The 22,027-nt window shown below is 38.1% G+C and overlaps 1 protein-coding gene across 2 annotated transcripts in view; it reads right to left on the bottom strand.

Annotated features, from left to right (window-relative positions):
* The window catches only part of RUNX1T1 (RUNX1 partner transcriptional co-repressor 1), a 107,671-nt gene that overhangs the window by 43,079 nt on the left and 42,565 nt on the right, over positions 1 to 22,027 (bottom strand). For both annotated transcript variants that reach the window (XM_065752973.1, XM_065752974.1), the window contains 2 exons: positions 4,712 to 4,849; positions 854 to 1,095 (listed from right to left, as the gene is read on the bottom strand). In XM_065752973.1, coding sequence (XP_065609045.1) covers positions 854 to 1,095; positions 4,712 to 4,849 — 380 coding nt within the window. The remainder of the gene's footprint in view (positions 1 to 853; positions 1,096 to 4,711; positions 4,850 to 22,027) is intronic.

The following is a 22,027-nucleotide window of genomic DNA, read 5'->3' as shown; positions in this document are numbered from 1 at the left end:
AACATACAAATGGAGGCCACCTGAGCCCTCATACTAAACAGTGCTGGCAGTCTTTTCTTCAGATGAAGTCAATGGCAACTGCAGCTGCTCAAAACAGATGTATATTAGAGCATCACAACAGCATTTTTCCTGGTATGTGTAATTATTGCTAAAGGAGATACATGGGAGACAACAATGTCTGGCAAAGGGAAGACTTTAATGAGAATAAAAAGAATCCTGGGCCAGATTCACAACAGTTTGCCTATAAAATAGCAGCTCAACCTGACAGTTGTAGATAAGAAAAACCTGAAATTACGATTCAGACATATAATCACATAAAGATAATCTTATAAACAGTGTGTCTTTGAGCACCATCAATACCCTTTCAGGTACCTCATCACCGGATTCAATAAATACTGAGAAAAGGTTTGCCACCATGTAAACACTGCCTCATATCATCCTTTTAGCCAGTATTCTGTCACTATGTGTATAGTGGCACTCTTTTTTACCCAGTCAATTACATTAGGCAGGCCAAAACAGATTTTACTGTATTATATAATTCAAGCTGTGTCTGCTTCAAGGCTGCCAGCAGTAAGAGCAAAAACCCTTTCATATCCTTTTGGCATAACATCACGCTGGCTATAATTCCAGCCTGTATCCAGTTGAGAATAGCTGCCACTTGTGGATGGACAGTCATGTTACTTGTACTAGTTCTGGGGCAAGAGCTGGCACTTTTTTCTTACATGTTTAGTATCCTTAAGGTATGGAATAAGCCATACATGTAACACACTCTTGTATACAGTAAACATTTCAAGCATAAAAGAGGTAAATGGAGAGAAAAAATTACAGTTACTGTATCACTGAATTTGCTTACCACAAGTCCTAGCACAAGGGTACGCACTCTCTCCCCGATCTCTGGCGAAATGTCATTGCCAAACTGCTGTAAGGTTGTAAGAAATCTCTTCAGTTTGCTGAGTTGCCTAGCTCCACAAGCTGGCGGTAACTGCTGGTTAGCCAGAGAAGAGGAAGAGGAAGAGGATGGGCCATTGCTAAAGCCATTGGGAGGAGATGGAGCTCCATTTAACGCTGTTGGTGAATGGCTTGTGCCATTGGTTACTGAAAGAGAAAGAGAAGGGAGGGTAAAATAAAGATAAGAATGGAGAGAGAAGGAAGACAGCTTAAAATTTTCTGTGCTCGATCTCAAAATTAATTAAGTTACAAGATCAACAATAATTAGCCTTGTGACAGGGCAACACTCCACAGTTTATATCCCTTTCATAGTATCATAGAACACAGTATGGACTGGAAGTAACAGTAGTTGCCTGTCACACAGTCCCCTCAAAGATCTCCTAAACCTGAAAAATATTATTTGAATACCACAAACAAAGAAACAAGCAACAACAAAGAGGAGAGAGAGAAGAACACAAATAGAGAGAAAAGAACATGAGCACATATATGACTGAAAACAAAACAAATTGTTCTTAGGGGTAGAAAAAAATGTGCAGACATATTTCATGAAGCCTCAGTTTATCTCTGAATATTTTTACTTGTGTTTTGTACACACAACTGACAGCTGTGTTTATAAAACAGGATTTGCACGTTTTAACCTTACACCACCCAATGAGAAGGTTATTTTTTCTGATACAGATTTCCTAGCTGCTAACATATGGAGCACTCTAAGTTGTCTGAGCAGGTACAAATGGTGCCATGCTAGCTGTGGCCCAGTGTCTTGCAGCTAGGCCATGATACTAGGCTTCAGGAGAACACTTCTCAGAGACCACAAGGAAATCATTCTGCTTTTCATGCGTCAATACAGTACCTCTAAAAAGGCTAAGAAAGCATTATCCTCCTGTTACAAGGTTGCAATCTTGACAACAAGCATTTCTAGCCACTGGTTTAGTTTGATTCTTATCCGTACTCCAGAAGAGAGCACAGAATCAAACTGAGGACAACTTTACAGCAAGCAAGCTCTTGAGTCTAACTAGCCAAAATGACAGCAAGTAGTAAGACAAACATCAGCTCCCTATGAATAAAAATGCACGAGTTCACTTGGAAGCAAGGGCAGGCAGCACACAAGTATACCCAGCAGCAACTACTCAGCTGGCTATTGCCTTGGGCAAATTTGTTAGCTTCTGTTTAGGGAGTCACTTAGAAATCACCTGTTTTAATATCACTGACTTGGTGCAGCTTGCCTCCATACTCCAAAGCACCAATACCTGAATTTACATCACTGCACACCAAAAACCACCGTGAATCGGGAACTTGTCTACAACAAAAAACGTAGAGTGATAATAGCTTAAATTGCTTCCTATCTGAAAAGCATATCCATGACAAGCGAGCAACATCAAGAAGTTTTCATCTCTGCTAATGACCAGCATCTTTGAAGCCAAACATCCCTCTTCTATTTGTCACTTTCTCCAGCAGTCATTCTTCTTTTCAGAAAGTAACTTCTTTTTGAAGATGGACACATACTGATTATCACAACCCTTCTTTTAAAGGTGTTCTTGCCCTAATGACTGGGCCATTCTGGTGGTAATATAAAAAGCAGCAATCTGAATGACTACTTAGTTTCTACTTGGTTGTTATCTAGTTTTTGGTTGCCTCCTCTAGTTGATTGGTCTAGGGAAAATAAAAGTGCAAAAAACAGAAAGAAACTGGCCTCCGAAAGTTCACTTCCGAGCCACGCTCTCTAAGTGCTGCAGCAGAGTGAAGTATCTGAGTAAACAAATACATGGTGATTGCAAGGAACTTGCATAGCCAAAATCATCGTATCATGAAATTAGTAAATCAGGACTGGGAAGAATACTTCCTGTTCTGTCCTGACACCACCTGATAACTCAGTCACTGCTCCTGGTGATGGGGCTAAGATCAAGAAAGTAGACAATAGTAGAGTTCATTCTCTGAGACAGATATGATGAGAAGAAAGGCGAACCAAATTTCTCCCTCAACAAAATAAACTAAGAAATATTCCCCAAAACCAGTTGTTCTAAAACGATTTTCATTTCCAATAGTCCACCAACACTCGTGATTTTATCTCTTTCATGATTTTATCTCATTATAAATGTCTGAATTTGCCAACTGGCAAAGACATCTATGTTATTGTAAAACATAGCCATGTTATTAATAAAACACAATTCAGCATTTAGAATTTCAATAAACTAATATATTTTAAGAGTTTTCAATAATCTACAACAAAGCAAATAAGTGTACTCTTGACAAGAAAACAAGTATGCTCTTCTTAGCCTACAGGCATTCGTACTGTAGTAGCAGTAAGTGTAACAAACACTCCTAAACAGAAATGGCTTTTTACTATCCAAGCTGGAACTGCTAAGAACAAATTCCAAAATCTGACAACGTAAAAAGCATTTAAAATTAGGTCTTTAGACTTTTGGACTTCATATAAATAGTCAAAACAACAACAAAAACAAAACCAGCAATGGTTCACACACTGTCCAACAATATCCAGAAAATCTAGTGAGTATACTCAACTGAGGACTGTAAGAAACAAGAACATGGTCTTATTCCTCTTATCATTGCCCAGGATCATCCAGGACTCTGCTAAGTGCATTAGACTGAAAGGTTTAATCTGCAAGAGCCCCATCCTGCAAAAAACCCCAAAACAATTTCACTTCAGAGCACTTCCTGGGATGATTCAGGTGCCGGAGTTAAACAAAACAAACAGATCTTTGTAAGATCAGGGTCACTGGGTTAAATTTGAGTTTATGCAAAGAGTTGGCACAAACGCACTTCACTGTTTAAGTCTGATGTAAATCCTCAGGACAGGGTTCACTGGAATAAGTGGTACAAAGGCTTTCAGCTGGCCTTCTGCATTGAGGTGAATTTTAAGAAAGGCATTTTACAGGCAGCATGAGGCTAGAAAGATATAGGCAAGACAAACAGAAGATGCTGCCGTCATTCTGTTTAGGCATATGCATTCTACTGTTCTAAAAATGTTTTATTTAAAATGTGAAATGTAAACACATTCTCATGTTTATACTATTACAAGGCAGTAAAAAGAAGACAAAAAAAAATTGCAGCTAAATCTTGGTAAGAGAAATGTGGATCATTTCATGACTGTGAAAAGAATAGTCCAGACAACATGCCAGATCGCAATCTCAGTTACACTGATATAAATGCAGAGTAATTCCACCACGACTGGTAGAGCTTCCCGTGTGTTTACATCAGCAAACTGAGACAGAGAGGTGTTCCCAGACTAGAAATCTCAAGACAAAACAACAAAAGGCCTTTATTTTTGTTGTTTTTTAATATCCATACTAATTAGAAATTACACAGCATTTCAATTCAGTCATTACTGGGATAAAATATTTTTTTACGAATAACCCCCACTTTAAATACATAAACAAGCCCTAAACAATAACTACCAGAATTTATACACAAAAGTGAACAGAATCCCTTAACCTGTACAACAAAACGGTGTAAGAGTTTCCTGTATTTCTCACAGGACTGATCTACCATAAATGACATAGCAGAGTGCTGTTCTTTGTTCTTTGAACAGATATGGTCAAGCTATCAGGGTCAAGCTATCACAGCTCAGAGCTGAACACCTTAATAGATTAAAGATGCATTAATCTTAGCTTTGATTAATGACTTATTGCAGTATAAGCAAATGCTCCTTGCAGCCCTTTCACACAGCTTTTCCTTCACTCACTTTCGTTTCTTACATACAAAAAGAAAGAATATGGGAGAAAAGGAAGAAAATAAGTCTAATTACACGTTGTGGGCGTAAATGAACTTGTTCTTGGAGCTCCTTGGGTAGTGGGAGGAGGTGGCATTGTTGGAGGCGTCAGCCTGGATTGTGTCTTCACATCCACAGGTGAGTCTGGCATTGTGGAATGCTTCTCAGTGCGATCTGTAACACACCATAGGAACACACCATTTTATTTCCCCAAGCACATCCGCTCTGAAATAAAATTTAAAAGCAAACACAGGAAGTGAACCATTTCAGCATCTGCCATAAAAGATTACATCTGGTTATCTATATTCCAGAGTGCCCATGCAGAATCATATCATCTGAGCCTTACTTAAGAAGGTGCAACATAGATGGGAAGACCTCATTTCTTGCGGTGCTGTATTATCTTTGGTTTTTCATTTCTAGCACGTGCAGACGATGCCTCCCAAGCATTACTGGAATTGCAATAATGCCACCTTCCTTCAACAATAGCCAGGAGGAAAAAGGAGATGAAGAGACAGGAAAGTAATAATCCCCTTTATGACAACCCTTACAGGAGTAAAACCAGAAGCTCTTTAGTACAGGTGAGATACTGGGTAGGATACTGGTTGAAGCCTCTTGTCATGCCTTTGTGAGCAACAAGAGATACTTATGCTAAATACCAACGCCTCCCGGATGACTTTGCCACCATGCCCCTGGATATTCTCACATTCCCCTCGAGAATAAACATGTCAAAATGATAAGTCGATTGACACACATACATATCAATTAATAAAAGAAAAGCGTAACGTTTTTAAATTTACATCTTTACACATTAAGACCAACTTTAATGTTCAAAACCTGTAAGATATGTAAACAACAAAAGGAGAAACAGGCAGAAAAGCTAAGTAAAACCTTGCAAGTAAAGAGCTAACAACGACAGATATTTTACATAGATGATACAGAAACATCTTTTTTTTATAACTGTTTAAAGTTGATGTGGAAAAGATAAAATAAACAAATTTAAATATAAAACCATCCAAATCCTATTGTGTTTCATTTCTCAAACATGGACAAAACACGACAACATTCACCAGCGGAAAGCAGAAGTAACACAATTGTTTAGTGGGCCATCCAGAGTCAAGCTGAAGCTTAGCTTTAAATGGGCATGAGTCTCATATCCCTTCTTTTGGAGTCAGGATTATTATTATTATTTTACAGACTGTCCTATACAAGGCTTCATGAGCTCCATCACACTGCTTAGCAAAACAAAAAAGCATCACCACCATTGGTTAACAGATGAATCTGTGGTTTTGATTCATGACAATGGTAAAATAAGGAATGTTTTACAAAATCTGTCGCTCAACTTTGAGGAAGTATGTCTTGTCAGAACAACGAATACAGTTAGCAGGAAAAAAAAAACATCTAAGATCTTGCATGCGAGACACTAAGAGAAACTAAACACACTTTATGAAGGAGGAGTGTGTTTTTAAAAGCCTCAAAAATTAATTATCAGAACTTTTAATTATCAGACAAAGAGGGGGGAAAAAACAATGATGAGAGATACAGGTATAGTAGAAAAGGAACTGCAGCTTGGATCTCAGGTTAGCAAGCCTCAGTAGCACAGGGAACAGCATCCAAAATGACTTAAATATTAAGCCTCACTCACAGATAAGGTTTGATTTGCAAATCAAGAAACAGTACATTATTACATGCTGAAAAACAAAAGTAGGTTCTAAAATATATTTCTACAAAAAATTTCCTTTTCATATCACTCCACTCAAACAGTTAAATCTATATCTTCAACAAGCCATTCATTTAATATAAAGAACTACAAAAACTAGTCTTGAAATGTTAATTGCTTCCTTAATAGCTGAATTCATCTCGCACTCACCTCAACCAACCTCAGCAACAGGGGAATAAATAGCTTTCAGCTCATGTTGCAATAGAGGGAAAGAGGCACAGCAGTAAGCCTGAGCCCTCCTAAATAAAGGCAAATATTTCTGCCATGCCAAGAAAGGAGAGAGAAAGGGAGGCTTGCCAGAGCTGGTGGGGAGATAACAGTGGGAACTGCTGGTCCATCTGGTTTTCATTCTGCTAACACTCGCACTGAACTGTTAAGGAAGGCAGTCCAGGTACACAGATTTGAAGCATGTGGGAGCACAGACACAGGCAGGGAGGAGATGGAGGTGGGTGGAAGAAAGAGTGAGAGAAACCAAACTCCGCTCAGCTGCTGCTCGCGCTCAGAAGGCACAGGCTGTATCCCACAGCTCAGCTGCTGGGAACCAAAAGCGAGCTGAACCCAGCACCGCAACCAGCCGCACCTCTCCTGCTCCTGATCTGTGTTGCTCCAGAGTTAGGTCTGCTCCCAAAGGCTCAGATCAGAGGGTGAACGCTTTTCCCAAACGCTGGAGATATTTTGTAACTTAAATTGAAAGCCATAGTGGGAAATAGTATGTGGGCTGGCCCTTCAACTGCAGACAGTTACTGCTGCGCTCAAGCTGGTTTTATTCCCTCCAAGACTTCCTGCCACCCAATTTGCAGACAACTGACATTATCGGTACTTTCTGTATAAACCCACTTTATTTTTCCTAATCACGCTTCTTTGGGAAGAAACAAGCAAACAAAAACAACTCAACAGGCCACTGACTTCTGATTTGTTCCCCTGCCCCCTGCAAAGCCATACAACCCACCCTACTACAGTACAACAGCAGACAGATTTATCTCTGCTTGTCCATAAGCTCTCCAGCACAGTCTTCTGTAAGGAGATATAAAGCTGCTTTCAAGCACACTTCAAAACACTTCAAACCGGGGTACCATATTATCTTGTCAGAACAGAGGGAAGGGAAAAGAGGAAAAAAAAAAGAAAGTAAGAAAGAAAGAAAAATTTGTAGAAGTGCAGTATAAAATGCAATGCTCTTTCATGTGCTCAGAAGATGCCACCACTAACACACAGCTCTGGAAAACAGCCTGCCCCACTGCTCTTTTTCACTTCCCATCCCTCTAGACACTTCAATAGCAAGGCTCCTACAGGAGCATTTCTGCCCTTTCCTCTGGTGTTTCTCCGCTCCTCACCTTCCCCAGCTCCTACAGGAGCAGATGTACATCACTGCACCAGATGCTCTGCACCCACCTCTATCCTAGCACCCAGATTGGAGGACCTCAGCTGCTCCAGTTTTCAGAGGAAGGCTTCTTGGATACGGAGTGGTGACAGAGCACGCAGCAGAGCTGCCAGTCCCTGTCACCTGAACTCACAAAGCTTGTTATGTCTGATACATAGCCAAGAACCTCATCTGCTACAAATCATTATTAATTTAATTAAACAAAACAAAACAACAAAAACAGGCTTTACTCTAATTGTTGAAAAGTAGCCAGAAAAAAAGAAAACTAAAATGAAAACAGTATTTAAATTGTATTTATTCGTGAGCCAAGTAGCCTCTAAACCTTGTTGTTATATGAAAGGTTATTCTGCTGTTTGTACATTCAGAGGTGATGAAGGGATGGGAGGGGTAGAAGCAATCCCGTGAAAGGAAAAATTGCTTTATTTAAGTGTGAAATCCTGCCTGTCCAGGACTTTAAGTACATTTGCTCTCTAATACAAGAGCATATTCCTTGAGCTTTGCCTAAAATTTGGAAGAGCTTTAAGGGAAAGATCTCTTAGAAGCACTTAATTTCTTGAATTCCAAATATGTTTATATTCGTGTCAAAACAAACTCAACATCTGCAAAGCGGGTTTTGCTGTATTTTTCTGTTGGAATCTGACATTTCAAATAATAATCCTGAATTAGCAGAGACATGACAGAAAGCTTCTCACAGCATCACCCATTTCAGAGTTGTCGGCTGCATATAGAGACAGTAACTTGTTTCAGATGCAAAAACTTCTTCCATAGATAGAAACCTTCTAAGCAATGATGGAGTTGGACTCCTTAGCCTAGTTCTCATAAAGTGGGGCTGAAACCAGAGGTCCTCCAAACCAAAGAGAAAAGGAGACATCTGCAATCCATTCTTCACTAGTCACTGCAATCAATTCAGGATGGAGATAAATGGTGAAATAATGGGCTAGTCCTAATCCATACACACAACCCTCTTGTGCAGTGAGAGACTTAGAATAAATTCAGAAAATATGTTTCAAGTATGCTGAGATCTATTTCATTTGCTTTGGATTATACTGAAAAAAAAAATCTGAAATATACATTCTTGAATCTCTTTTACAGCGAAGAGTGAAGAACTGTGACCTTACCACAAAAATATTTTGCTCCATTTAAAATTAAGGAATGTTGTAAAACCGGCTTTAAATTATGATATTTCTTCTTTGGATTTCTTGGTTTGTGAAACCATACTGATCTTGTCATTCATACAGTATTTATGGTAGGAGTCATTTTTATCACTACTATTTAAGATGTTAGGTGAACACTGATATTCATTGTAAGCCAGGCCAAATTCTGAAGGCAAATGTGGAAGAGACGAAGTAAAATGTGCAAGAGCACAAGCAAAGAGAGATGTGCATGTATTCAAACTGATTTACTTTACTTCCTGTAGCCTCAAAGTTTTAGTCCATTTTTAAAACAAGGTGGTCTTTCATATATGGCAACATTTCAGCTCACGTGGCATGCTTCCAAGTCTAACGCATCAAGGAAAGCTGATGTATGGAACAAAATATGGAATATATAAATACTTTACTGATACCATTTCAATAGCCAATTCAATGTCAAGTATTTCGAGAGGCGGTGTGTTTTCAATTTCCTATTTTAAATGAAAAAAAGTATGGTATAATATGCTGTGGCATTTATTTTACTTTTAGTTAGTGCAAACAGTTCCAGATGTATATCCAGGCATGAAAGATTCTTAAAAGACACTCTATATTGATGGTACAGTACTCAAAAATTCTGTGCCAACACATTAAAAATAAAATAAAAAACTACCAAATTAAAAGAGTCCATTGTCTTGTTTCATTTAAACTCGCAGAAAGTACAAATCGTTCATGTTACACAAGACAAGAACCTGCTACTCAAATTATATAAATTGAGACCTAAATCTGTACCATTTAAAATTGAATGCTGTTACCAAGTTGACACTGGACTAATCTTGATTGTTTTGAGTATGATAGCATGGAATTTGCAAGTATATAACAGACTTTGAGTCCCAGGAGTCTCTACACAGACTCTCTGCAGACTGTGTCCCTGTAGAAATGAAGTGGCAGATAGAAATCCATCAGGCTACCAAAGAGGAAAAAATACATAGCTCTTCCATTCATAATGTTACTACACTATGGTCACTGAAGAACCTTCCCTTCAGCAGATCTTCGTCCAGTCAGTAACAGATGCCACAAAACCATGCTCAAGGCCTTGAGCCGCTCCAGGCACATCACTACCCAGAGCGTGACAATGAAATGAAGATCTGGGAGTAATGCCTCACATCACACCGAGAATTAGATTCCAAGGTGACTACCCTGGCTGAAAAGTACTTGGCCTAATATACATAGCCAGTCCCTACTTCTGGGAAAAACTAAGACCTACAATGCAGCCATAAAAAACAATGCTGAGATAATTTCAGAGGTCAAGCATGTCTCAGACTCGGTTGAGGTTGAGCCTTCACTCAACTCATCTCTTAGCCTTTCCGACTCTTCTTTAATTAATAAACAAGAACCTAAACACAATGGATGTTTCTGTGCTACAAATGACCAACCTGAGATGGATAATACGGTAATAACTTCCTATCAGCACCAGATGCATTCATACTACTGGCCTAGAAAGAAAACATTGCCTGGTTTCAGGCCTCCAGTGGGTAGCTTTTCCTCACCACGCAATTCCAAAAATGACAGTATCGGACAGACACTTGGACTCCCATCTTCTGTGACAAAATGTCACCCCACGAGTTTTATCCTCAAGCAAAAAAGATGCAATGTTAGTGACAGCAGCACACAGCTATGTTTTCAAGATGACAACATTCCACGGTTTCCTCTGCACCACCAGTTCACATGATGACTCTTGTGCAACAGCACTATCACAACTTTTGTGACTGTCTTATCTTGGTTCTTTTCTGCTCAGATATTGAACATTTCATCTCACCAGCTATCATTCAGAATAAATGAAAGCATACTTAGTTTATGCACTTCTTGTCATTTAACATGCAGAAGCGCACAGAAATCCTGCATCCTGGGAGTTCACTATAGTTATCTCAGGCTATGTTATCAGAACTTTCTTCAGATCTGCTAAAAAAAAGCAATGAAAATAATGTAATCTCCACTTTGCCTCTCAAAACCTGAAAGGGAATTTTGTAATACCATTCTCACAGGAAGAATTTATGTACTGTGAAAACTGGGTAGATGACGGTCTGTACTTCGCATAACGGGATATATATTGATTGGTCTTACTGTCATGACACCAACCAAAAAAAGTGGAATCGTTCCTTTTTGTTTCAATTCTCTAGAATGAAGTGCTTTCAAAAACAAAAACAAAAATAGCCATATAATTGCTTAGCAACTGAAGGCCAAATACTTAAATAAGCAACGCATGAGTTCAGACTCAGGGTTGAGACAGAAGTATTGTCTTGGCTTTGCTTGTACATATTAATTTGTTCTGAAATAAACAAATTACCTTAACATTCAAATTTCATTTTTAAAAAAATCAAAAAAGAATTTTGTTTTCCTCTCATTTAACGATTTGATATGCTTTGACAGCTTCAAATGTAACATAAATTCACTTTTATTTAATAATTAAAAACTGAATACTGGGAAAATTGCACTACATTTTCCCTTCCCCCTTCAGGATTTACCATGGAAAATCATAGGGAAGAACACGTGCTAAACGAAGATCAACTACCACCCTATCAGTTTATGAAGTACTTGAGCAAGAACAGACAAACAAAATAGTGGACAAACCGTGGCAGTGGCAGCTGCCCATCCTTTCCAGTATAAAGTCTGGAAATTTCCTTCTCACAGCTGAATGCATGCATATTGGTCAACCTGCACTGAAAGTAAGGACAATGTAGATTTATTTTAAATACCTCACCAAGCATCATAAACATGCTTATATGTATTTATAACTAATGCACTTAGGAAGTTAGTACTTCCCAGATCTTTGATCAAAATGTTATTTTCCTCACTCTGTTTTCTAGATCTCTTCAACTTTATTTTTCTTGACAAACTACCAAACTAAGAACTTCTGTTTTGAGTGTCTTTATTTTTTCTTAGCATAACAAAAACTTTCAAAACCAGACCTCTGAAGGTTAGGCACAAAATAAATGAAGAAGTATGCACTACCTTCAGTATGCAAACGAACAGAAAGAACAACAGAAAGAATTATTGGCCAAATCCACTCCTGGCCTCCCCTAAGAGCACAACTTCTCCACATTAGCAAGCTCTCCTCCTATTTTTTATAGAAAAAAATCATGGGGTTTTCAGATACGAGTTCCCAAAGGCTAATCTATGAGTAACTCAGCTTCTTTTGTTGGCAACTTTATGGGAAGAACAATCCCTGGCAGGGCAGCATGTTATTTGGTAAACTACAGATGAAGTCAAATTGATAGCTAAAAACTCAAATATCATCAGCAACAAATTGGAGTGGTTTATTGTTTCTTACATACTCCATCATAATTTGCACACATTACTCCCACCTTCAGGAAGAGTAAAACAATTTTTTCCCCAATGCCAGCTAAGATTTGCAGACTTGCTCCCTTTAATCTTAAGTCTATAAGATCCAAAATTAACAGTAAATTGTTCGTTACAGCTAGAAGTCTGTAGCAAAATAAGTCCAACTCCCTCCATTTTAATGCATTTATGGAATATTAAAAAAATAATAATAAAGGCATAGTTATACTCACTTTAGAGAAGTCCTAGGAGAGTACTGACGCCAGGATTCCATTAAATTCAACTAGAACTGAAGTTTCTAATACAATTTCAGGGTAGATAAAGTAATCTAAAATAAGCTATTTGGATTCGGGACAACATTAGGTGTTAAATTATTCTGCCAGCAAAAAAAGTTATTGTAGCCATACTATTAAAGAGCTTCACTTGTATTTATAAAACATGCCATAAGTAATTTATGCTTGTAAAGAATGATATACTTGGGTAGGAGCTAACATTTTTCCACAGTTAAGCATCTAAACATTTAGCATAGGGACTACTGAGAAGATGGTAAATATACATCTCTGTTTGCTCATGATGAATTGGCCACGTGCAAGTAAAGATTTGGTTGGATAAGGACGGATGCTGACCCATCCAGGACAGAATACTTCTCAGTGGGAGAATCAATCTAGAAAATCCCCCCTTTATCAGACCTGCCAAGGAACTTAATTCTTCTCTGTGATAATATAAACAATGAAAAGTTTGTTCTCTTGTGCCAGGTGTATAGCAAGACCATAGCAACGAGAAGATCAGATGGGTGGCAAAACTCTAAACTGCCTTCCAACTATGAATCCCACTCTTGTTGCATTTCTGCCACCTATCACAGATAGCTAAATTAGGAGATAAGACTCCTTCTATAATCACTGAAAAGGAAGATTCAGAGCCTGCAATTTATCAAGCCAGATATTAATCCATCAGTGAAAAATGTATGCTGAAACAGAATTCCCCCAGGAACCATTGGATGCTTCCATTGTTACTACTGCTGGTGACAGAGAAGTGGAACTGTAGTGCAAAAGACCATCTCAGTATCGAACGGACAGTGTCTAAGCAGTGAGACTTACTATCCTAATCAGGACTTTGGCATTTATGGAAAAACACACTCTGGGAGACTATTATTTCACATCACCAAATGGTGCCATTAGAAGCATCTTGTGTTTACATGACCGACTGCCTAGATAGAATGTGAGAAAATAGTATTAGTTTCAAGCCAGTTCCTCCTGGATGTCACAACTGTGTTTTATTTGGGGCATTGGATCACACCTGAAAGCTGAAGTAGGACGAGTGGGCAAGGGGGACAAAGATTCTCAGACTTTACATGAAGTTAAGACCTTCCATCTCAAATGCTGTCTTCAGTGAGGCAATACTACTTTCTGATAAATGAGTTCACAAGAAAAACAAAGTTTATCATTAATAAAAGTATGTATCAGAGCAATTGTCTGACCTACAATAACATGCTTAAGCATTAGTTATCAAGTAATGTAATTGCACAAAGGATGGTGAAAAACGAAGAAACATGCATACCACGTCAACGTAAAACCAGCCTGCAGTGAATTCACACAAATACCCACTGGCACAGAAATCAGGTTAGCTCCCACAGGAAGAGAGGTGCTGGGTAAGCCTTTTATTCCCCACTCTTTAAAAGAATCAGGAATATCTGCTTAACTTTAGATGATGAAAACAGACACAGGTAAACCAGTAGAGACAGCTTCACTGCATACATATGCAACTTTTCTAGGCATTAACCCTTAGTCTTGCACCAAAAAAAACTTACAACCTCCTTGTTTTAAAGTATCCATCCTAGATTTTGAATTTTAAATATCAGACAGGAAAAAAAAAAAAAGAGAAGAAAAAAAATCAACAACTATTACAAAAACCACAGGAATCGTTAGCAAAATATTAAAACAATTTCAGATATCACAATATTGCCATGTTTGACAGTTGTACAAAACACATTTTATTTCATGAACAGCAGATTCAAATGAAAGGTATTTGTTTTTCTCAACAAACACACACACACAGAAAAAAAATGTTTTCTACATTTATGGGACCTGTCCTCATTTTCTTCAAGCCAGCCAACCCACAATTTAAACTAAGTCATTTAATATTGACCTTCACGGATCAGTATGACGTCTTACAGATGTACATGTGTGTGCATATGCACTAACATTAAATCAAATTTCATTTAGTTGATTCTATATATAAAAAATACTATGATTTTTTTTAACCTTCTGCTTTAGAAAAAGATGAAAGAAATAGTCCTCAATTACACTGAAGGGAATGTTAAATGGAGGGGAAACTGCAGGGTGAGAAGTCAGACACCAGAGAGAAACCACTCAGTGCTACAAGTGTAAGAGAAATATTGACAAAGTAAAGAAGCTTGATGCATTTGAACTCTGAATGTTCTATGTGAATGCACTTAACCCTTGGTAACATGGTAAGTTTCTTGTGCATGCTATCCTTATGTGAAGCACATTTAATTCTCTCTATGCTATGGAAACAGACATGTCCTTATCATACATTTGGTCTTCAATCCTGACAACATCCCCTTTGGGTCTCCTTGGATATATGTGTGTTTGCTTCATTGAGAAGAGGGGCCATTTTAATGAGAAAAGAAACGACAGTCAATGGGAGAAAAGAAATTTTGCAGTCTAGCAGAGAATGGTTGATAGGGCAGCATAGTGGTCTGACTTCATGGGGGAAGACACTTGGGATTAATCCCAAGCGTAAGAAGCATTCACAGAGGCCATGCAGGTGTCAGGTAAAACAGAAACAGTGGCTGGGAGCAGCCCCTGGCTAACAGCCACAGGAAATTGTTCCAGGTGACTGCTGACCACCAGAGGGAGCCGATATGGTGCCATGAGCAGACAGATTCAGTGCTGAAAACTAAATATTAATGGTAAGGTACTCACAAAGTAGAACAAAGATACTTAAAGAAAAGTTCTTTCCATTACTGTATGAAAGTTAACCTCAGCTATGCAACAGACGAAGGGAAGATTATGATACTGTGTATGTATACATCAGGATGTACACTTCTGCAATGCATGCAAAAACACTGAGCATTTTCTCTATATTCTGCCTATCAACATTGCCTCTTAAAAAAAATAAGAAAGAAAAAGGAAAAAGAAAAAAAAAAAGAACAAAAGAAAACAACATCAAACAAAGAGCCTGAATTTAAAGCACATTTTCAAGAACGACCTTGGTTGTACAGGCTGCAACAGAAGAATAGTTTCAGTGCCTCCTACTGTCATATATGCATACCAACCAAAAAGCCAGGTGGTTCTTTCCACCCTTCTTTTACATACACATACACCTTTACATACGCACTTAGTCCTATTTGGAAGATGGATTTTTTAGCAGGAAATGCTCAACAACTGAAACACAGCACATCAGACATCTGCATGCCTACAGTCACACACACAGTGTCCAGGTATAGCAGCCCGGGTTGGACAGCTACAGCCACGTCATAATATATGAATTTGAAAATACTTCACCAAAACTCAACATTATTTCTTTCTTGCATCAAAATATAGAGAACTGAATAAAACCTGAGACTTTTTTTTTTTCTAATCTATCGTCAGTTAAACAGATAAAATAGTAAAAAGGGCAGCAATAATAAAAACAAGGGCGGCTCATATAGATCTTTTAAAACATCTTTCTGGCACCAAATATCTAGTAAGAAAGCTAAATCTCAGTGCCGGAAGCAGTTCAAAAGCATAGAAAGATACTGACTTCACCGAAACCTCCTGTGAGGACATGTTTCTTTATGGTTTCCACTTGGAATAAATTATGTAAAATACATCAGTAGTTGCTTAGAAAGCTTTAAACTGCTTTGGATATGTATGAAGGAATAAAAGATCACTGAACTGCAACAACAATCCAAGGCAAATTCCAAATTATGAAAGAAGAAAGAAAAAAAAAAAAAAGAAAAAAAGGAAAATCATCATACCTGGATGAAATGCAAAACAGTTAACAGGAATACTTGTTCCCAAATGAGTTCCTATCCATTATCTTTTTCATAATTATTGCAACAGAGCAAGTAGCTTCAGTAACTGTGCATACAAATTACCTATTAGAAACTTAACAGGTCATTTCCAAAGGTGATTATGGGCTCTGACTTACAGAGCTACTCAGTTTTGCACGTAATTCTGTTCCAATGCCAACAGCCTACTGAAAATTAAGATAAAAGGTGTTTCCATGAGACTACGTGGAAATAAACTTTTAGAAACTAAAACCACCACTGCAGAATGAAAGAAGTGGTGAGCTGGATCAAATGCAGCAAATTTCATAATTGAAATGTTAAAAAAATTTGCTTTGCCTGTGCTGTGGTATCAGGAGAATGGAAGAAGAGGAGACAGTAATTATACGTTAGTGCTCTTACAGTGCCATATGCTATAATTAAATGATGATGACTGTACCAGTGAAAAGTCTAAGGTTAGACAGAAGGATAAAAAGCAAAGAAGGTTATTGCAGTGGACATCTGCTATAGATTACAGTACGAAGAACTGAAAGTGTGAGTGGATAGATATACCTCATACAACTCTTAGAGAGATCTCAAAACAGGATGCTCTTCATCACAGAGCTCCTTACTGGAGCCAGTATCTGTTTACTAATGGGTAGCTGTTCAAGTTTGCACTAAAACCAAACACACAACAGGTTTCATACTGGAACATGTTAGAAAAGGATTCAGATCCACTATTTAAGGAGAGCTGTAAAGAATAGGAATACAGATATGCAGTTTCCTCAGTTGTTGAGCAACAGCATGAGGTACAGGAAAAGATCCTGGCACTCATACTATGAAAGGATTAGGCACAGTATAAAGAAGTTAACTGAGCAAAACCAGAATAGGCTCACTTAAAACGTTTAGGGAACAAAGGTAAGAGCAATCATACCAAGGTACAGTAACCAGAGGGAACAAAAGAAATACTGACTTTCATTCACATCAGATAGATAAATGAAAAACAAAGCTACTAAAATCTTTGATCTTAACTGAAACAGAATGAAGATTGTCACAACTAACAAATAGCTACAAAACTGTCATAGCTTGGGCTTGAGTCGCTCAGAAGTAAATGAAGGAAGAAAAGATGAAGAAAATTTGGACAGAAATCAAAATACTGATTCTGGAAATATATGTGTCATTTTTGTGAGTGAAACAGAACACGGGATTCTGATATTGCTTGTCCTTCTCTCATGTTTTCTTCAAGCACAAAAAGAGAGATGACAGCAGGTAATGCCAGCACACGTAGGTACTACCACATGGTTCACACAGGCCTGGGATCTTGTTCATTTGTCTTACTGTTAAAAACAATGTCTCTATAATCTTCCTTTTTTTCTGTCATTTCAAAGGTAGACTATAAACACGTGCTCTGCATCATGTTATATGTTATACTGGAACAACTGCTAGTATTGCTGAACTTCAGTTGTGATTATTTATATAAAAGCTTTGCTTTCTTTTAAGTCACGTGTATGTTGAATTATATCTACTGATAGCTATTCCCAAGCCTTCAATCTGCCATGGCACAGCAGCTGAAGCAAAAGAGTCCAAGCAGAGTTTACTTGGTCTGTAATGACAGTAAAATGATAAATCTCTGTACTGAAAACCAGCTGCTTCATTCTTAACTCTGATCCCTCCATTTCTTTCACATTCTAGCTAGCATACAGCTGTAATAAATGTGACTCTTCTCACAAGCTGTGCAGATGTTAACAGTTCTGTAGGACATCAAGAAACATTTCAAGAATCTTGTAAGTGCTGACTAAACTTACTTGAATTACCCACATTACCTCCTCCACATTCCTATTCAGTAACATTAGCCTTCCTGAATGTATTAAGAAAAAATAATAATAATAATTAGCATTTAAGCCAAGACATTAGTATGTAGGTCTAAATGCACTGACAGTAAACAAGAAATGTTCTTAAAACATAAGACAACGGATACTGAGAGAGTGAACAGAAAGAAGTCAAATTGCTCTTTGTCAAGATGACTAATGCATTTTTCATCTCTTATCTATGCAAGAGTGGCTAAATGGCCACCTGAAAATATATGTTTATAACAATCACAGCTGGATGTATTTGAAAGAAAGGATCAGAACTATGGGAAGGTCTTTTATTTTCCAGTAATCTAGTGGATTAACATTAAATTAGAGTGAAAGAGTTCAACATGCTACCTAGTCCATTCTGATTAAAGTTATATTAACATTACATTCACACACCTTAAAGATTAAGCTAAAGCCTCAAACCAGTCAGTTCTGGGCAGGAGCCCAGCTGTGCGTGTGGAGGACCAGACACCACACACATTCATTACACAGGTATGCACCAGAGATACTGCCTTAATATTCTGCCCTCCCAAGTACCAAGTAGGGTCTGATTTTTTAGGGTAGAACTTTCCAACTTTCAAAGCAGCTTAGCAGCACAATAACCAAGAGAGGTAAATGGGATGAGTATCCTCATATTACTCCTGAAAACCCCACATCAAATATCCTTCCCTGTGTGTGTCAACATCACACTTCCGAAGCCTACCAGAAAGACGACTTCTGAGAGTTTCACAACACCAAGCCATAAAGGGATCACAATCTCTGACAAGTTCGGAAACAAAACATGCAGTCAAAGAGATTCTACAGTGCGGTTTTCAGATTGTCAGCAGACAAGCATCAATCTTTGCAGAATTTCAAGGAGAACGGGACAGGGAGAGACAGAATGACCATACGCTTTTCCTGCAAGGGGATCAATAGAAACACCCCAATCCAACAAAGGCTTACATGCTTGCTCTGCTTCAGACACTTCTTCTATTATAGCAGCACACACCAAGTTAAACTGAACCTTTGAAGAGGCAGGGCGCAAATAATTTGCCATGAAATGCAGAATTCAGAGTATTGTTTGTTCTTAATTTAGCAACATGGGCAATCTGAATATAAAGCAGAATTGTTATGTGCTATTTTTAAATGCTTCAAGACACTGCTTTTAGAGTAATTTCATCAAAATGTCATTAAAAAGTCCATTCAGCATTTGGAGATTAGCAAAAAGACGGTAAGACTCAAACCTTAAAACAACAGTGAATATTAAGAGAAGTGAGAGAATTAACTGGTCCAAAACCTCAACCTGCCTTTAAAATTCCACCACAAAATAAATTCAGAAGACACAGCAGGACGAAATGAATTTAATAAAAAATGGATAAAAATATAAAGAGAGGAGAAAGAAAACCTACACTAGCAAGGGTCCCTCACTGCTGCTATTCCTCTAAGAGCGGAAACGCTCAGCTCAGTCATGGCTTAGAAGGCATAAACATCATTGAAATTCAAAGGCAGCTCTGAGAAAGAGGACGCCTCAATTGGTATGCAAGTGGTGTTTTCTCGCCCTGAATACATTATGAACTTGCAGCATGCTAATATGCCATGCTATCATAAGCACCAGATGGAACAGTAGGCAGTATATGTCCCATCAAACCTCAGGAAGATGTATTAATGTTCCTGCTCTTTTTTTCTCCCCTTCCCCTCCCCCTTCTCCACTACAATCCTTCAGCTGCGTCCCCAGACTGGCACATTTCTCTGCATCAGTCACCTGCTCCTACAGCACCGTTCTCCAGGGCTGCCTCATCTTCTCCAGGTGGTGCCGAGCAGCTTTTCCATCTTTTTTATGGTGGAAGGTAAAGGCCACGAGACATGTCAGGCAGTGCTTACTGAAGGGGATGGAGTACGAAAAGATAACATCATGAGATAAATGATAGATGAAGAAAGACTTTGGGCTTAAAGCTAGCACAATTGTTCTAAATTATGTATATTCCACAGCACATATTTCGCATCCATACAATTGTTGAAAGAACTGGGAGGCAGGGGCAGCAGGTGAGATTTGTTGTGAAAATCTGTAAGAGAGGGGAAACTGGAATAAAGGTCTTTGAGCTCACTCTTCTTTCCATCATGTCTAAAACCTTTCCAGAGAACATGCACACAATTCAACTGATACTTAGGGACACAGGTCAGGGTAGCGTTTTAAAGCAGTGTATAAAACTTGGCACACATGCAAACTGGTTTTTATTATTTTAACTGGATTTTCATTTTTATTTATATATTTTACTAGACACCTGACATCCTGTGACTTTCTTTATCCAGGAAACACTCAGACCTGTGTGTACAATTCTTTATATATATATAAAATGAGATCCTCAAGGCTGAAAAGTGCAAGCATTCAAACCACATATAAAAAGGTGGCTGACAAAATGAAAATCAGCTTGTCTCATCTGAAGTTTTAACATTCAAGTGTTTTTAAACATGTTTGTTTTTCTGAAAGAAATCACATCAGTAAACATTTTGCTAATTTCTGATATTTTAGAAACCACCTGCTGATTTACAAACAGCTCTCACTATGCATATAAATCCATTATTTTCCTAGCAACATTACCCTTCTCATTCTTCTCATTAGTCTAATTCTGCAAGATGCCAAGTACTCACAACTCTCACAAACTTTTCTTGGAATTAATGTTGTTTGAAGCTTCACAAGAGCCAGGCACCTGAGTATCTGCTGCACGTACAGGAGTTTTTCCAAGTACTAAAGGACTGACTGACAGACTTATCTCCCCCCACCCATCCAACCCTAACTATAAAAAACAATGCCTATCTTTTTTCTTCAGTAGTATTTCAAACAAGGCACTTTACAAGTAGAATTCACAAATAACGTGTTATCCTAATGTGTATTAAGTCCACATTAACTGTAATGCAAGGATATTTAGGGACCTGATGAGAAATCAACCTTTATTATTATTATTATTATTATTATTTATTTCTCTTCCTTCTGAAATTGGGGTGCTTGTTTTCTTTCTTAATATATAGCTTTGAATGGAAGCTTCCTAAAGTATGATTTGCACTCTGCAAATAAGTCTATTTAAGACCATTATCCTGCATTATAAAGTAATTTCTGACACCTAAACAGCACTCAATTTAATTACAACATACTGAAACAGTACAGCTGACTCCCAGAGGAACCTGTTTGGATCCAAAGATGATGATATATGCTAGCTGCTGATCATCTTTCATGATCAGATCTGCAATCAACTGTTTTAAAGAACAGTATCAGAACATCTGCATAATCATATTATTTTGCAGCAAAAAGCCTTTCAAAATCCAGCAATCGCACACAACGATGTGTGCATATCCCATGTGTAGAAGCAGGCATGTTTAAAATCCAGCAGCTTTCTGTAATGACCAAAGGAGACAAAAGAAAGCTTTGATTTTGATTTAGCAAGCATCAATTTCTGCAGCAGAATCCCCATTGGGTAATTCATCACGGCACGTCTTCTGTATCTGGTGTGGCAAGACAGCAAAAACACTTACAGCCTCCAAAAAGAAAAACACTTGTGACAAAACTATTAAGCATTCCTGATGATTAAGTAATAGACGTTCACTCTTTCAAGACTGCCTTGAACCAATGCCCCAGACATAGTTATGCAGTCATGTTTGCTGGTGTCGCGATGAAACCAAGGCATCATGCTTTTCTGTATTCCTTCAAGAAAAAGCAAGTTATTCAGCAACAATCACAAAGCCCTTCCTGAAGGAACACAAAAGTTAACTAAGGAGAGAGTATATCATTTCTCCTGTGGCTCTGTGAAGGAATGTTGGTCAATATCTGACATGTAGGTACTATTTTTATCTTCAGGGCTTTTACAGACTCTGAAAAGTGGTTTGAAGCAAAAACTTAAAGGCAGCATGAGCTAAAAAAATCCTGTTTCTGCCACTGTCTGAAGATCGAATATCACTACTTTCCTTCCTCA

This window comes from Cyrtonyx montezumae, unplaced genomic scaffold (genome assembly GCF_038088225.1).
Source record: "Cyrtonyx montezumae isolate F1298 unplaced genomic scaffold, pur_monq_1.0 scaffold_8, whole genome shotgun sequence".
Taxonomy (NCBI): domain Eukaryota; kingdom Metazoa; phylum Chordata; class Aves; order Galliformes; family Odontophoridae; genus Cyrtonyx; species Cyrtonyx montezumae.
This window is presented reverse-complemented; position numbering and strand designations above follow the sequence as displayed.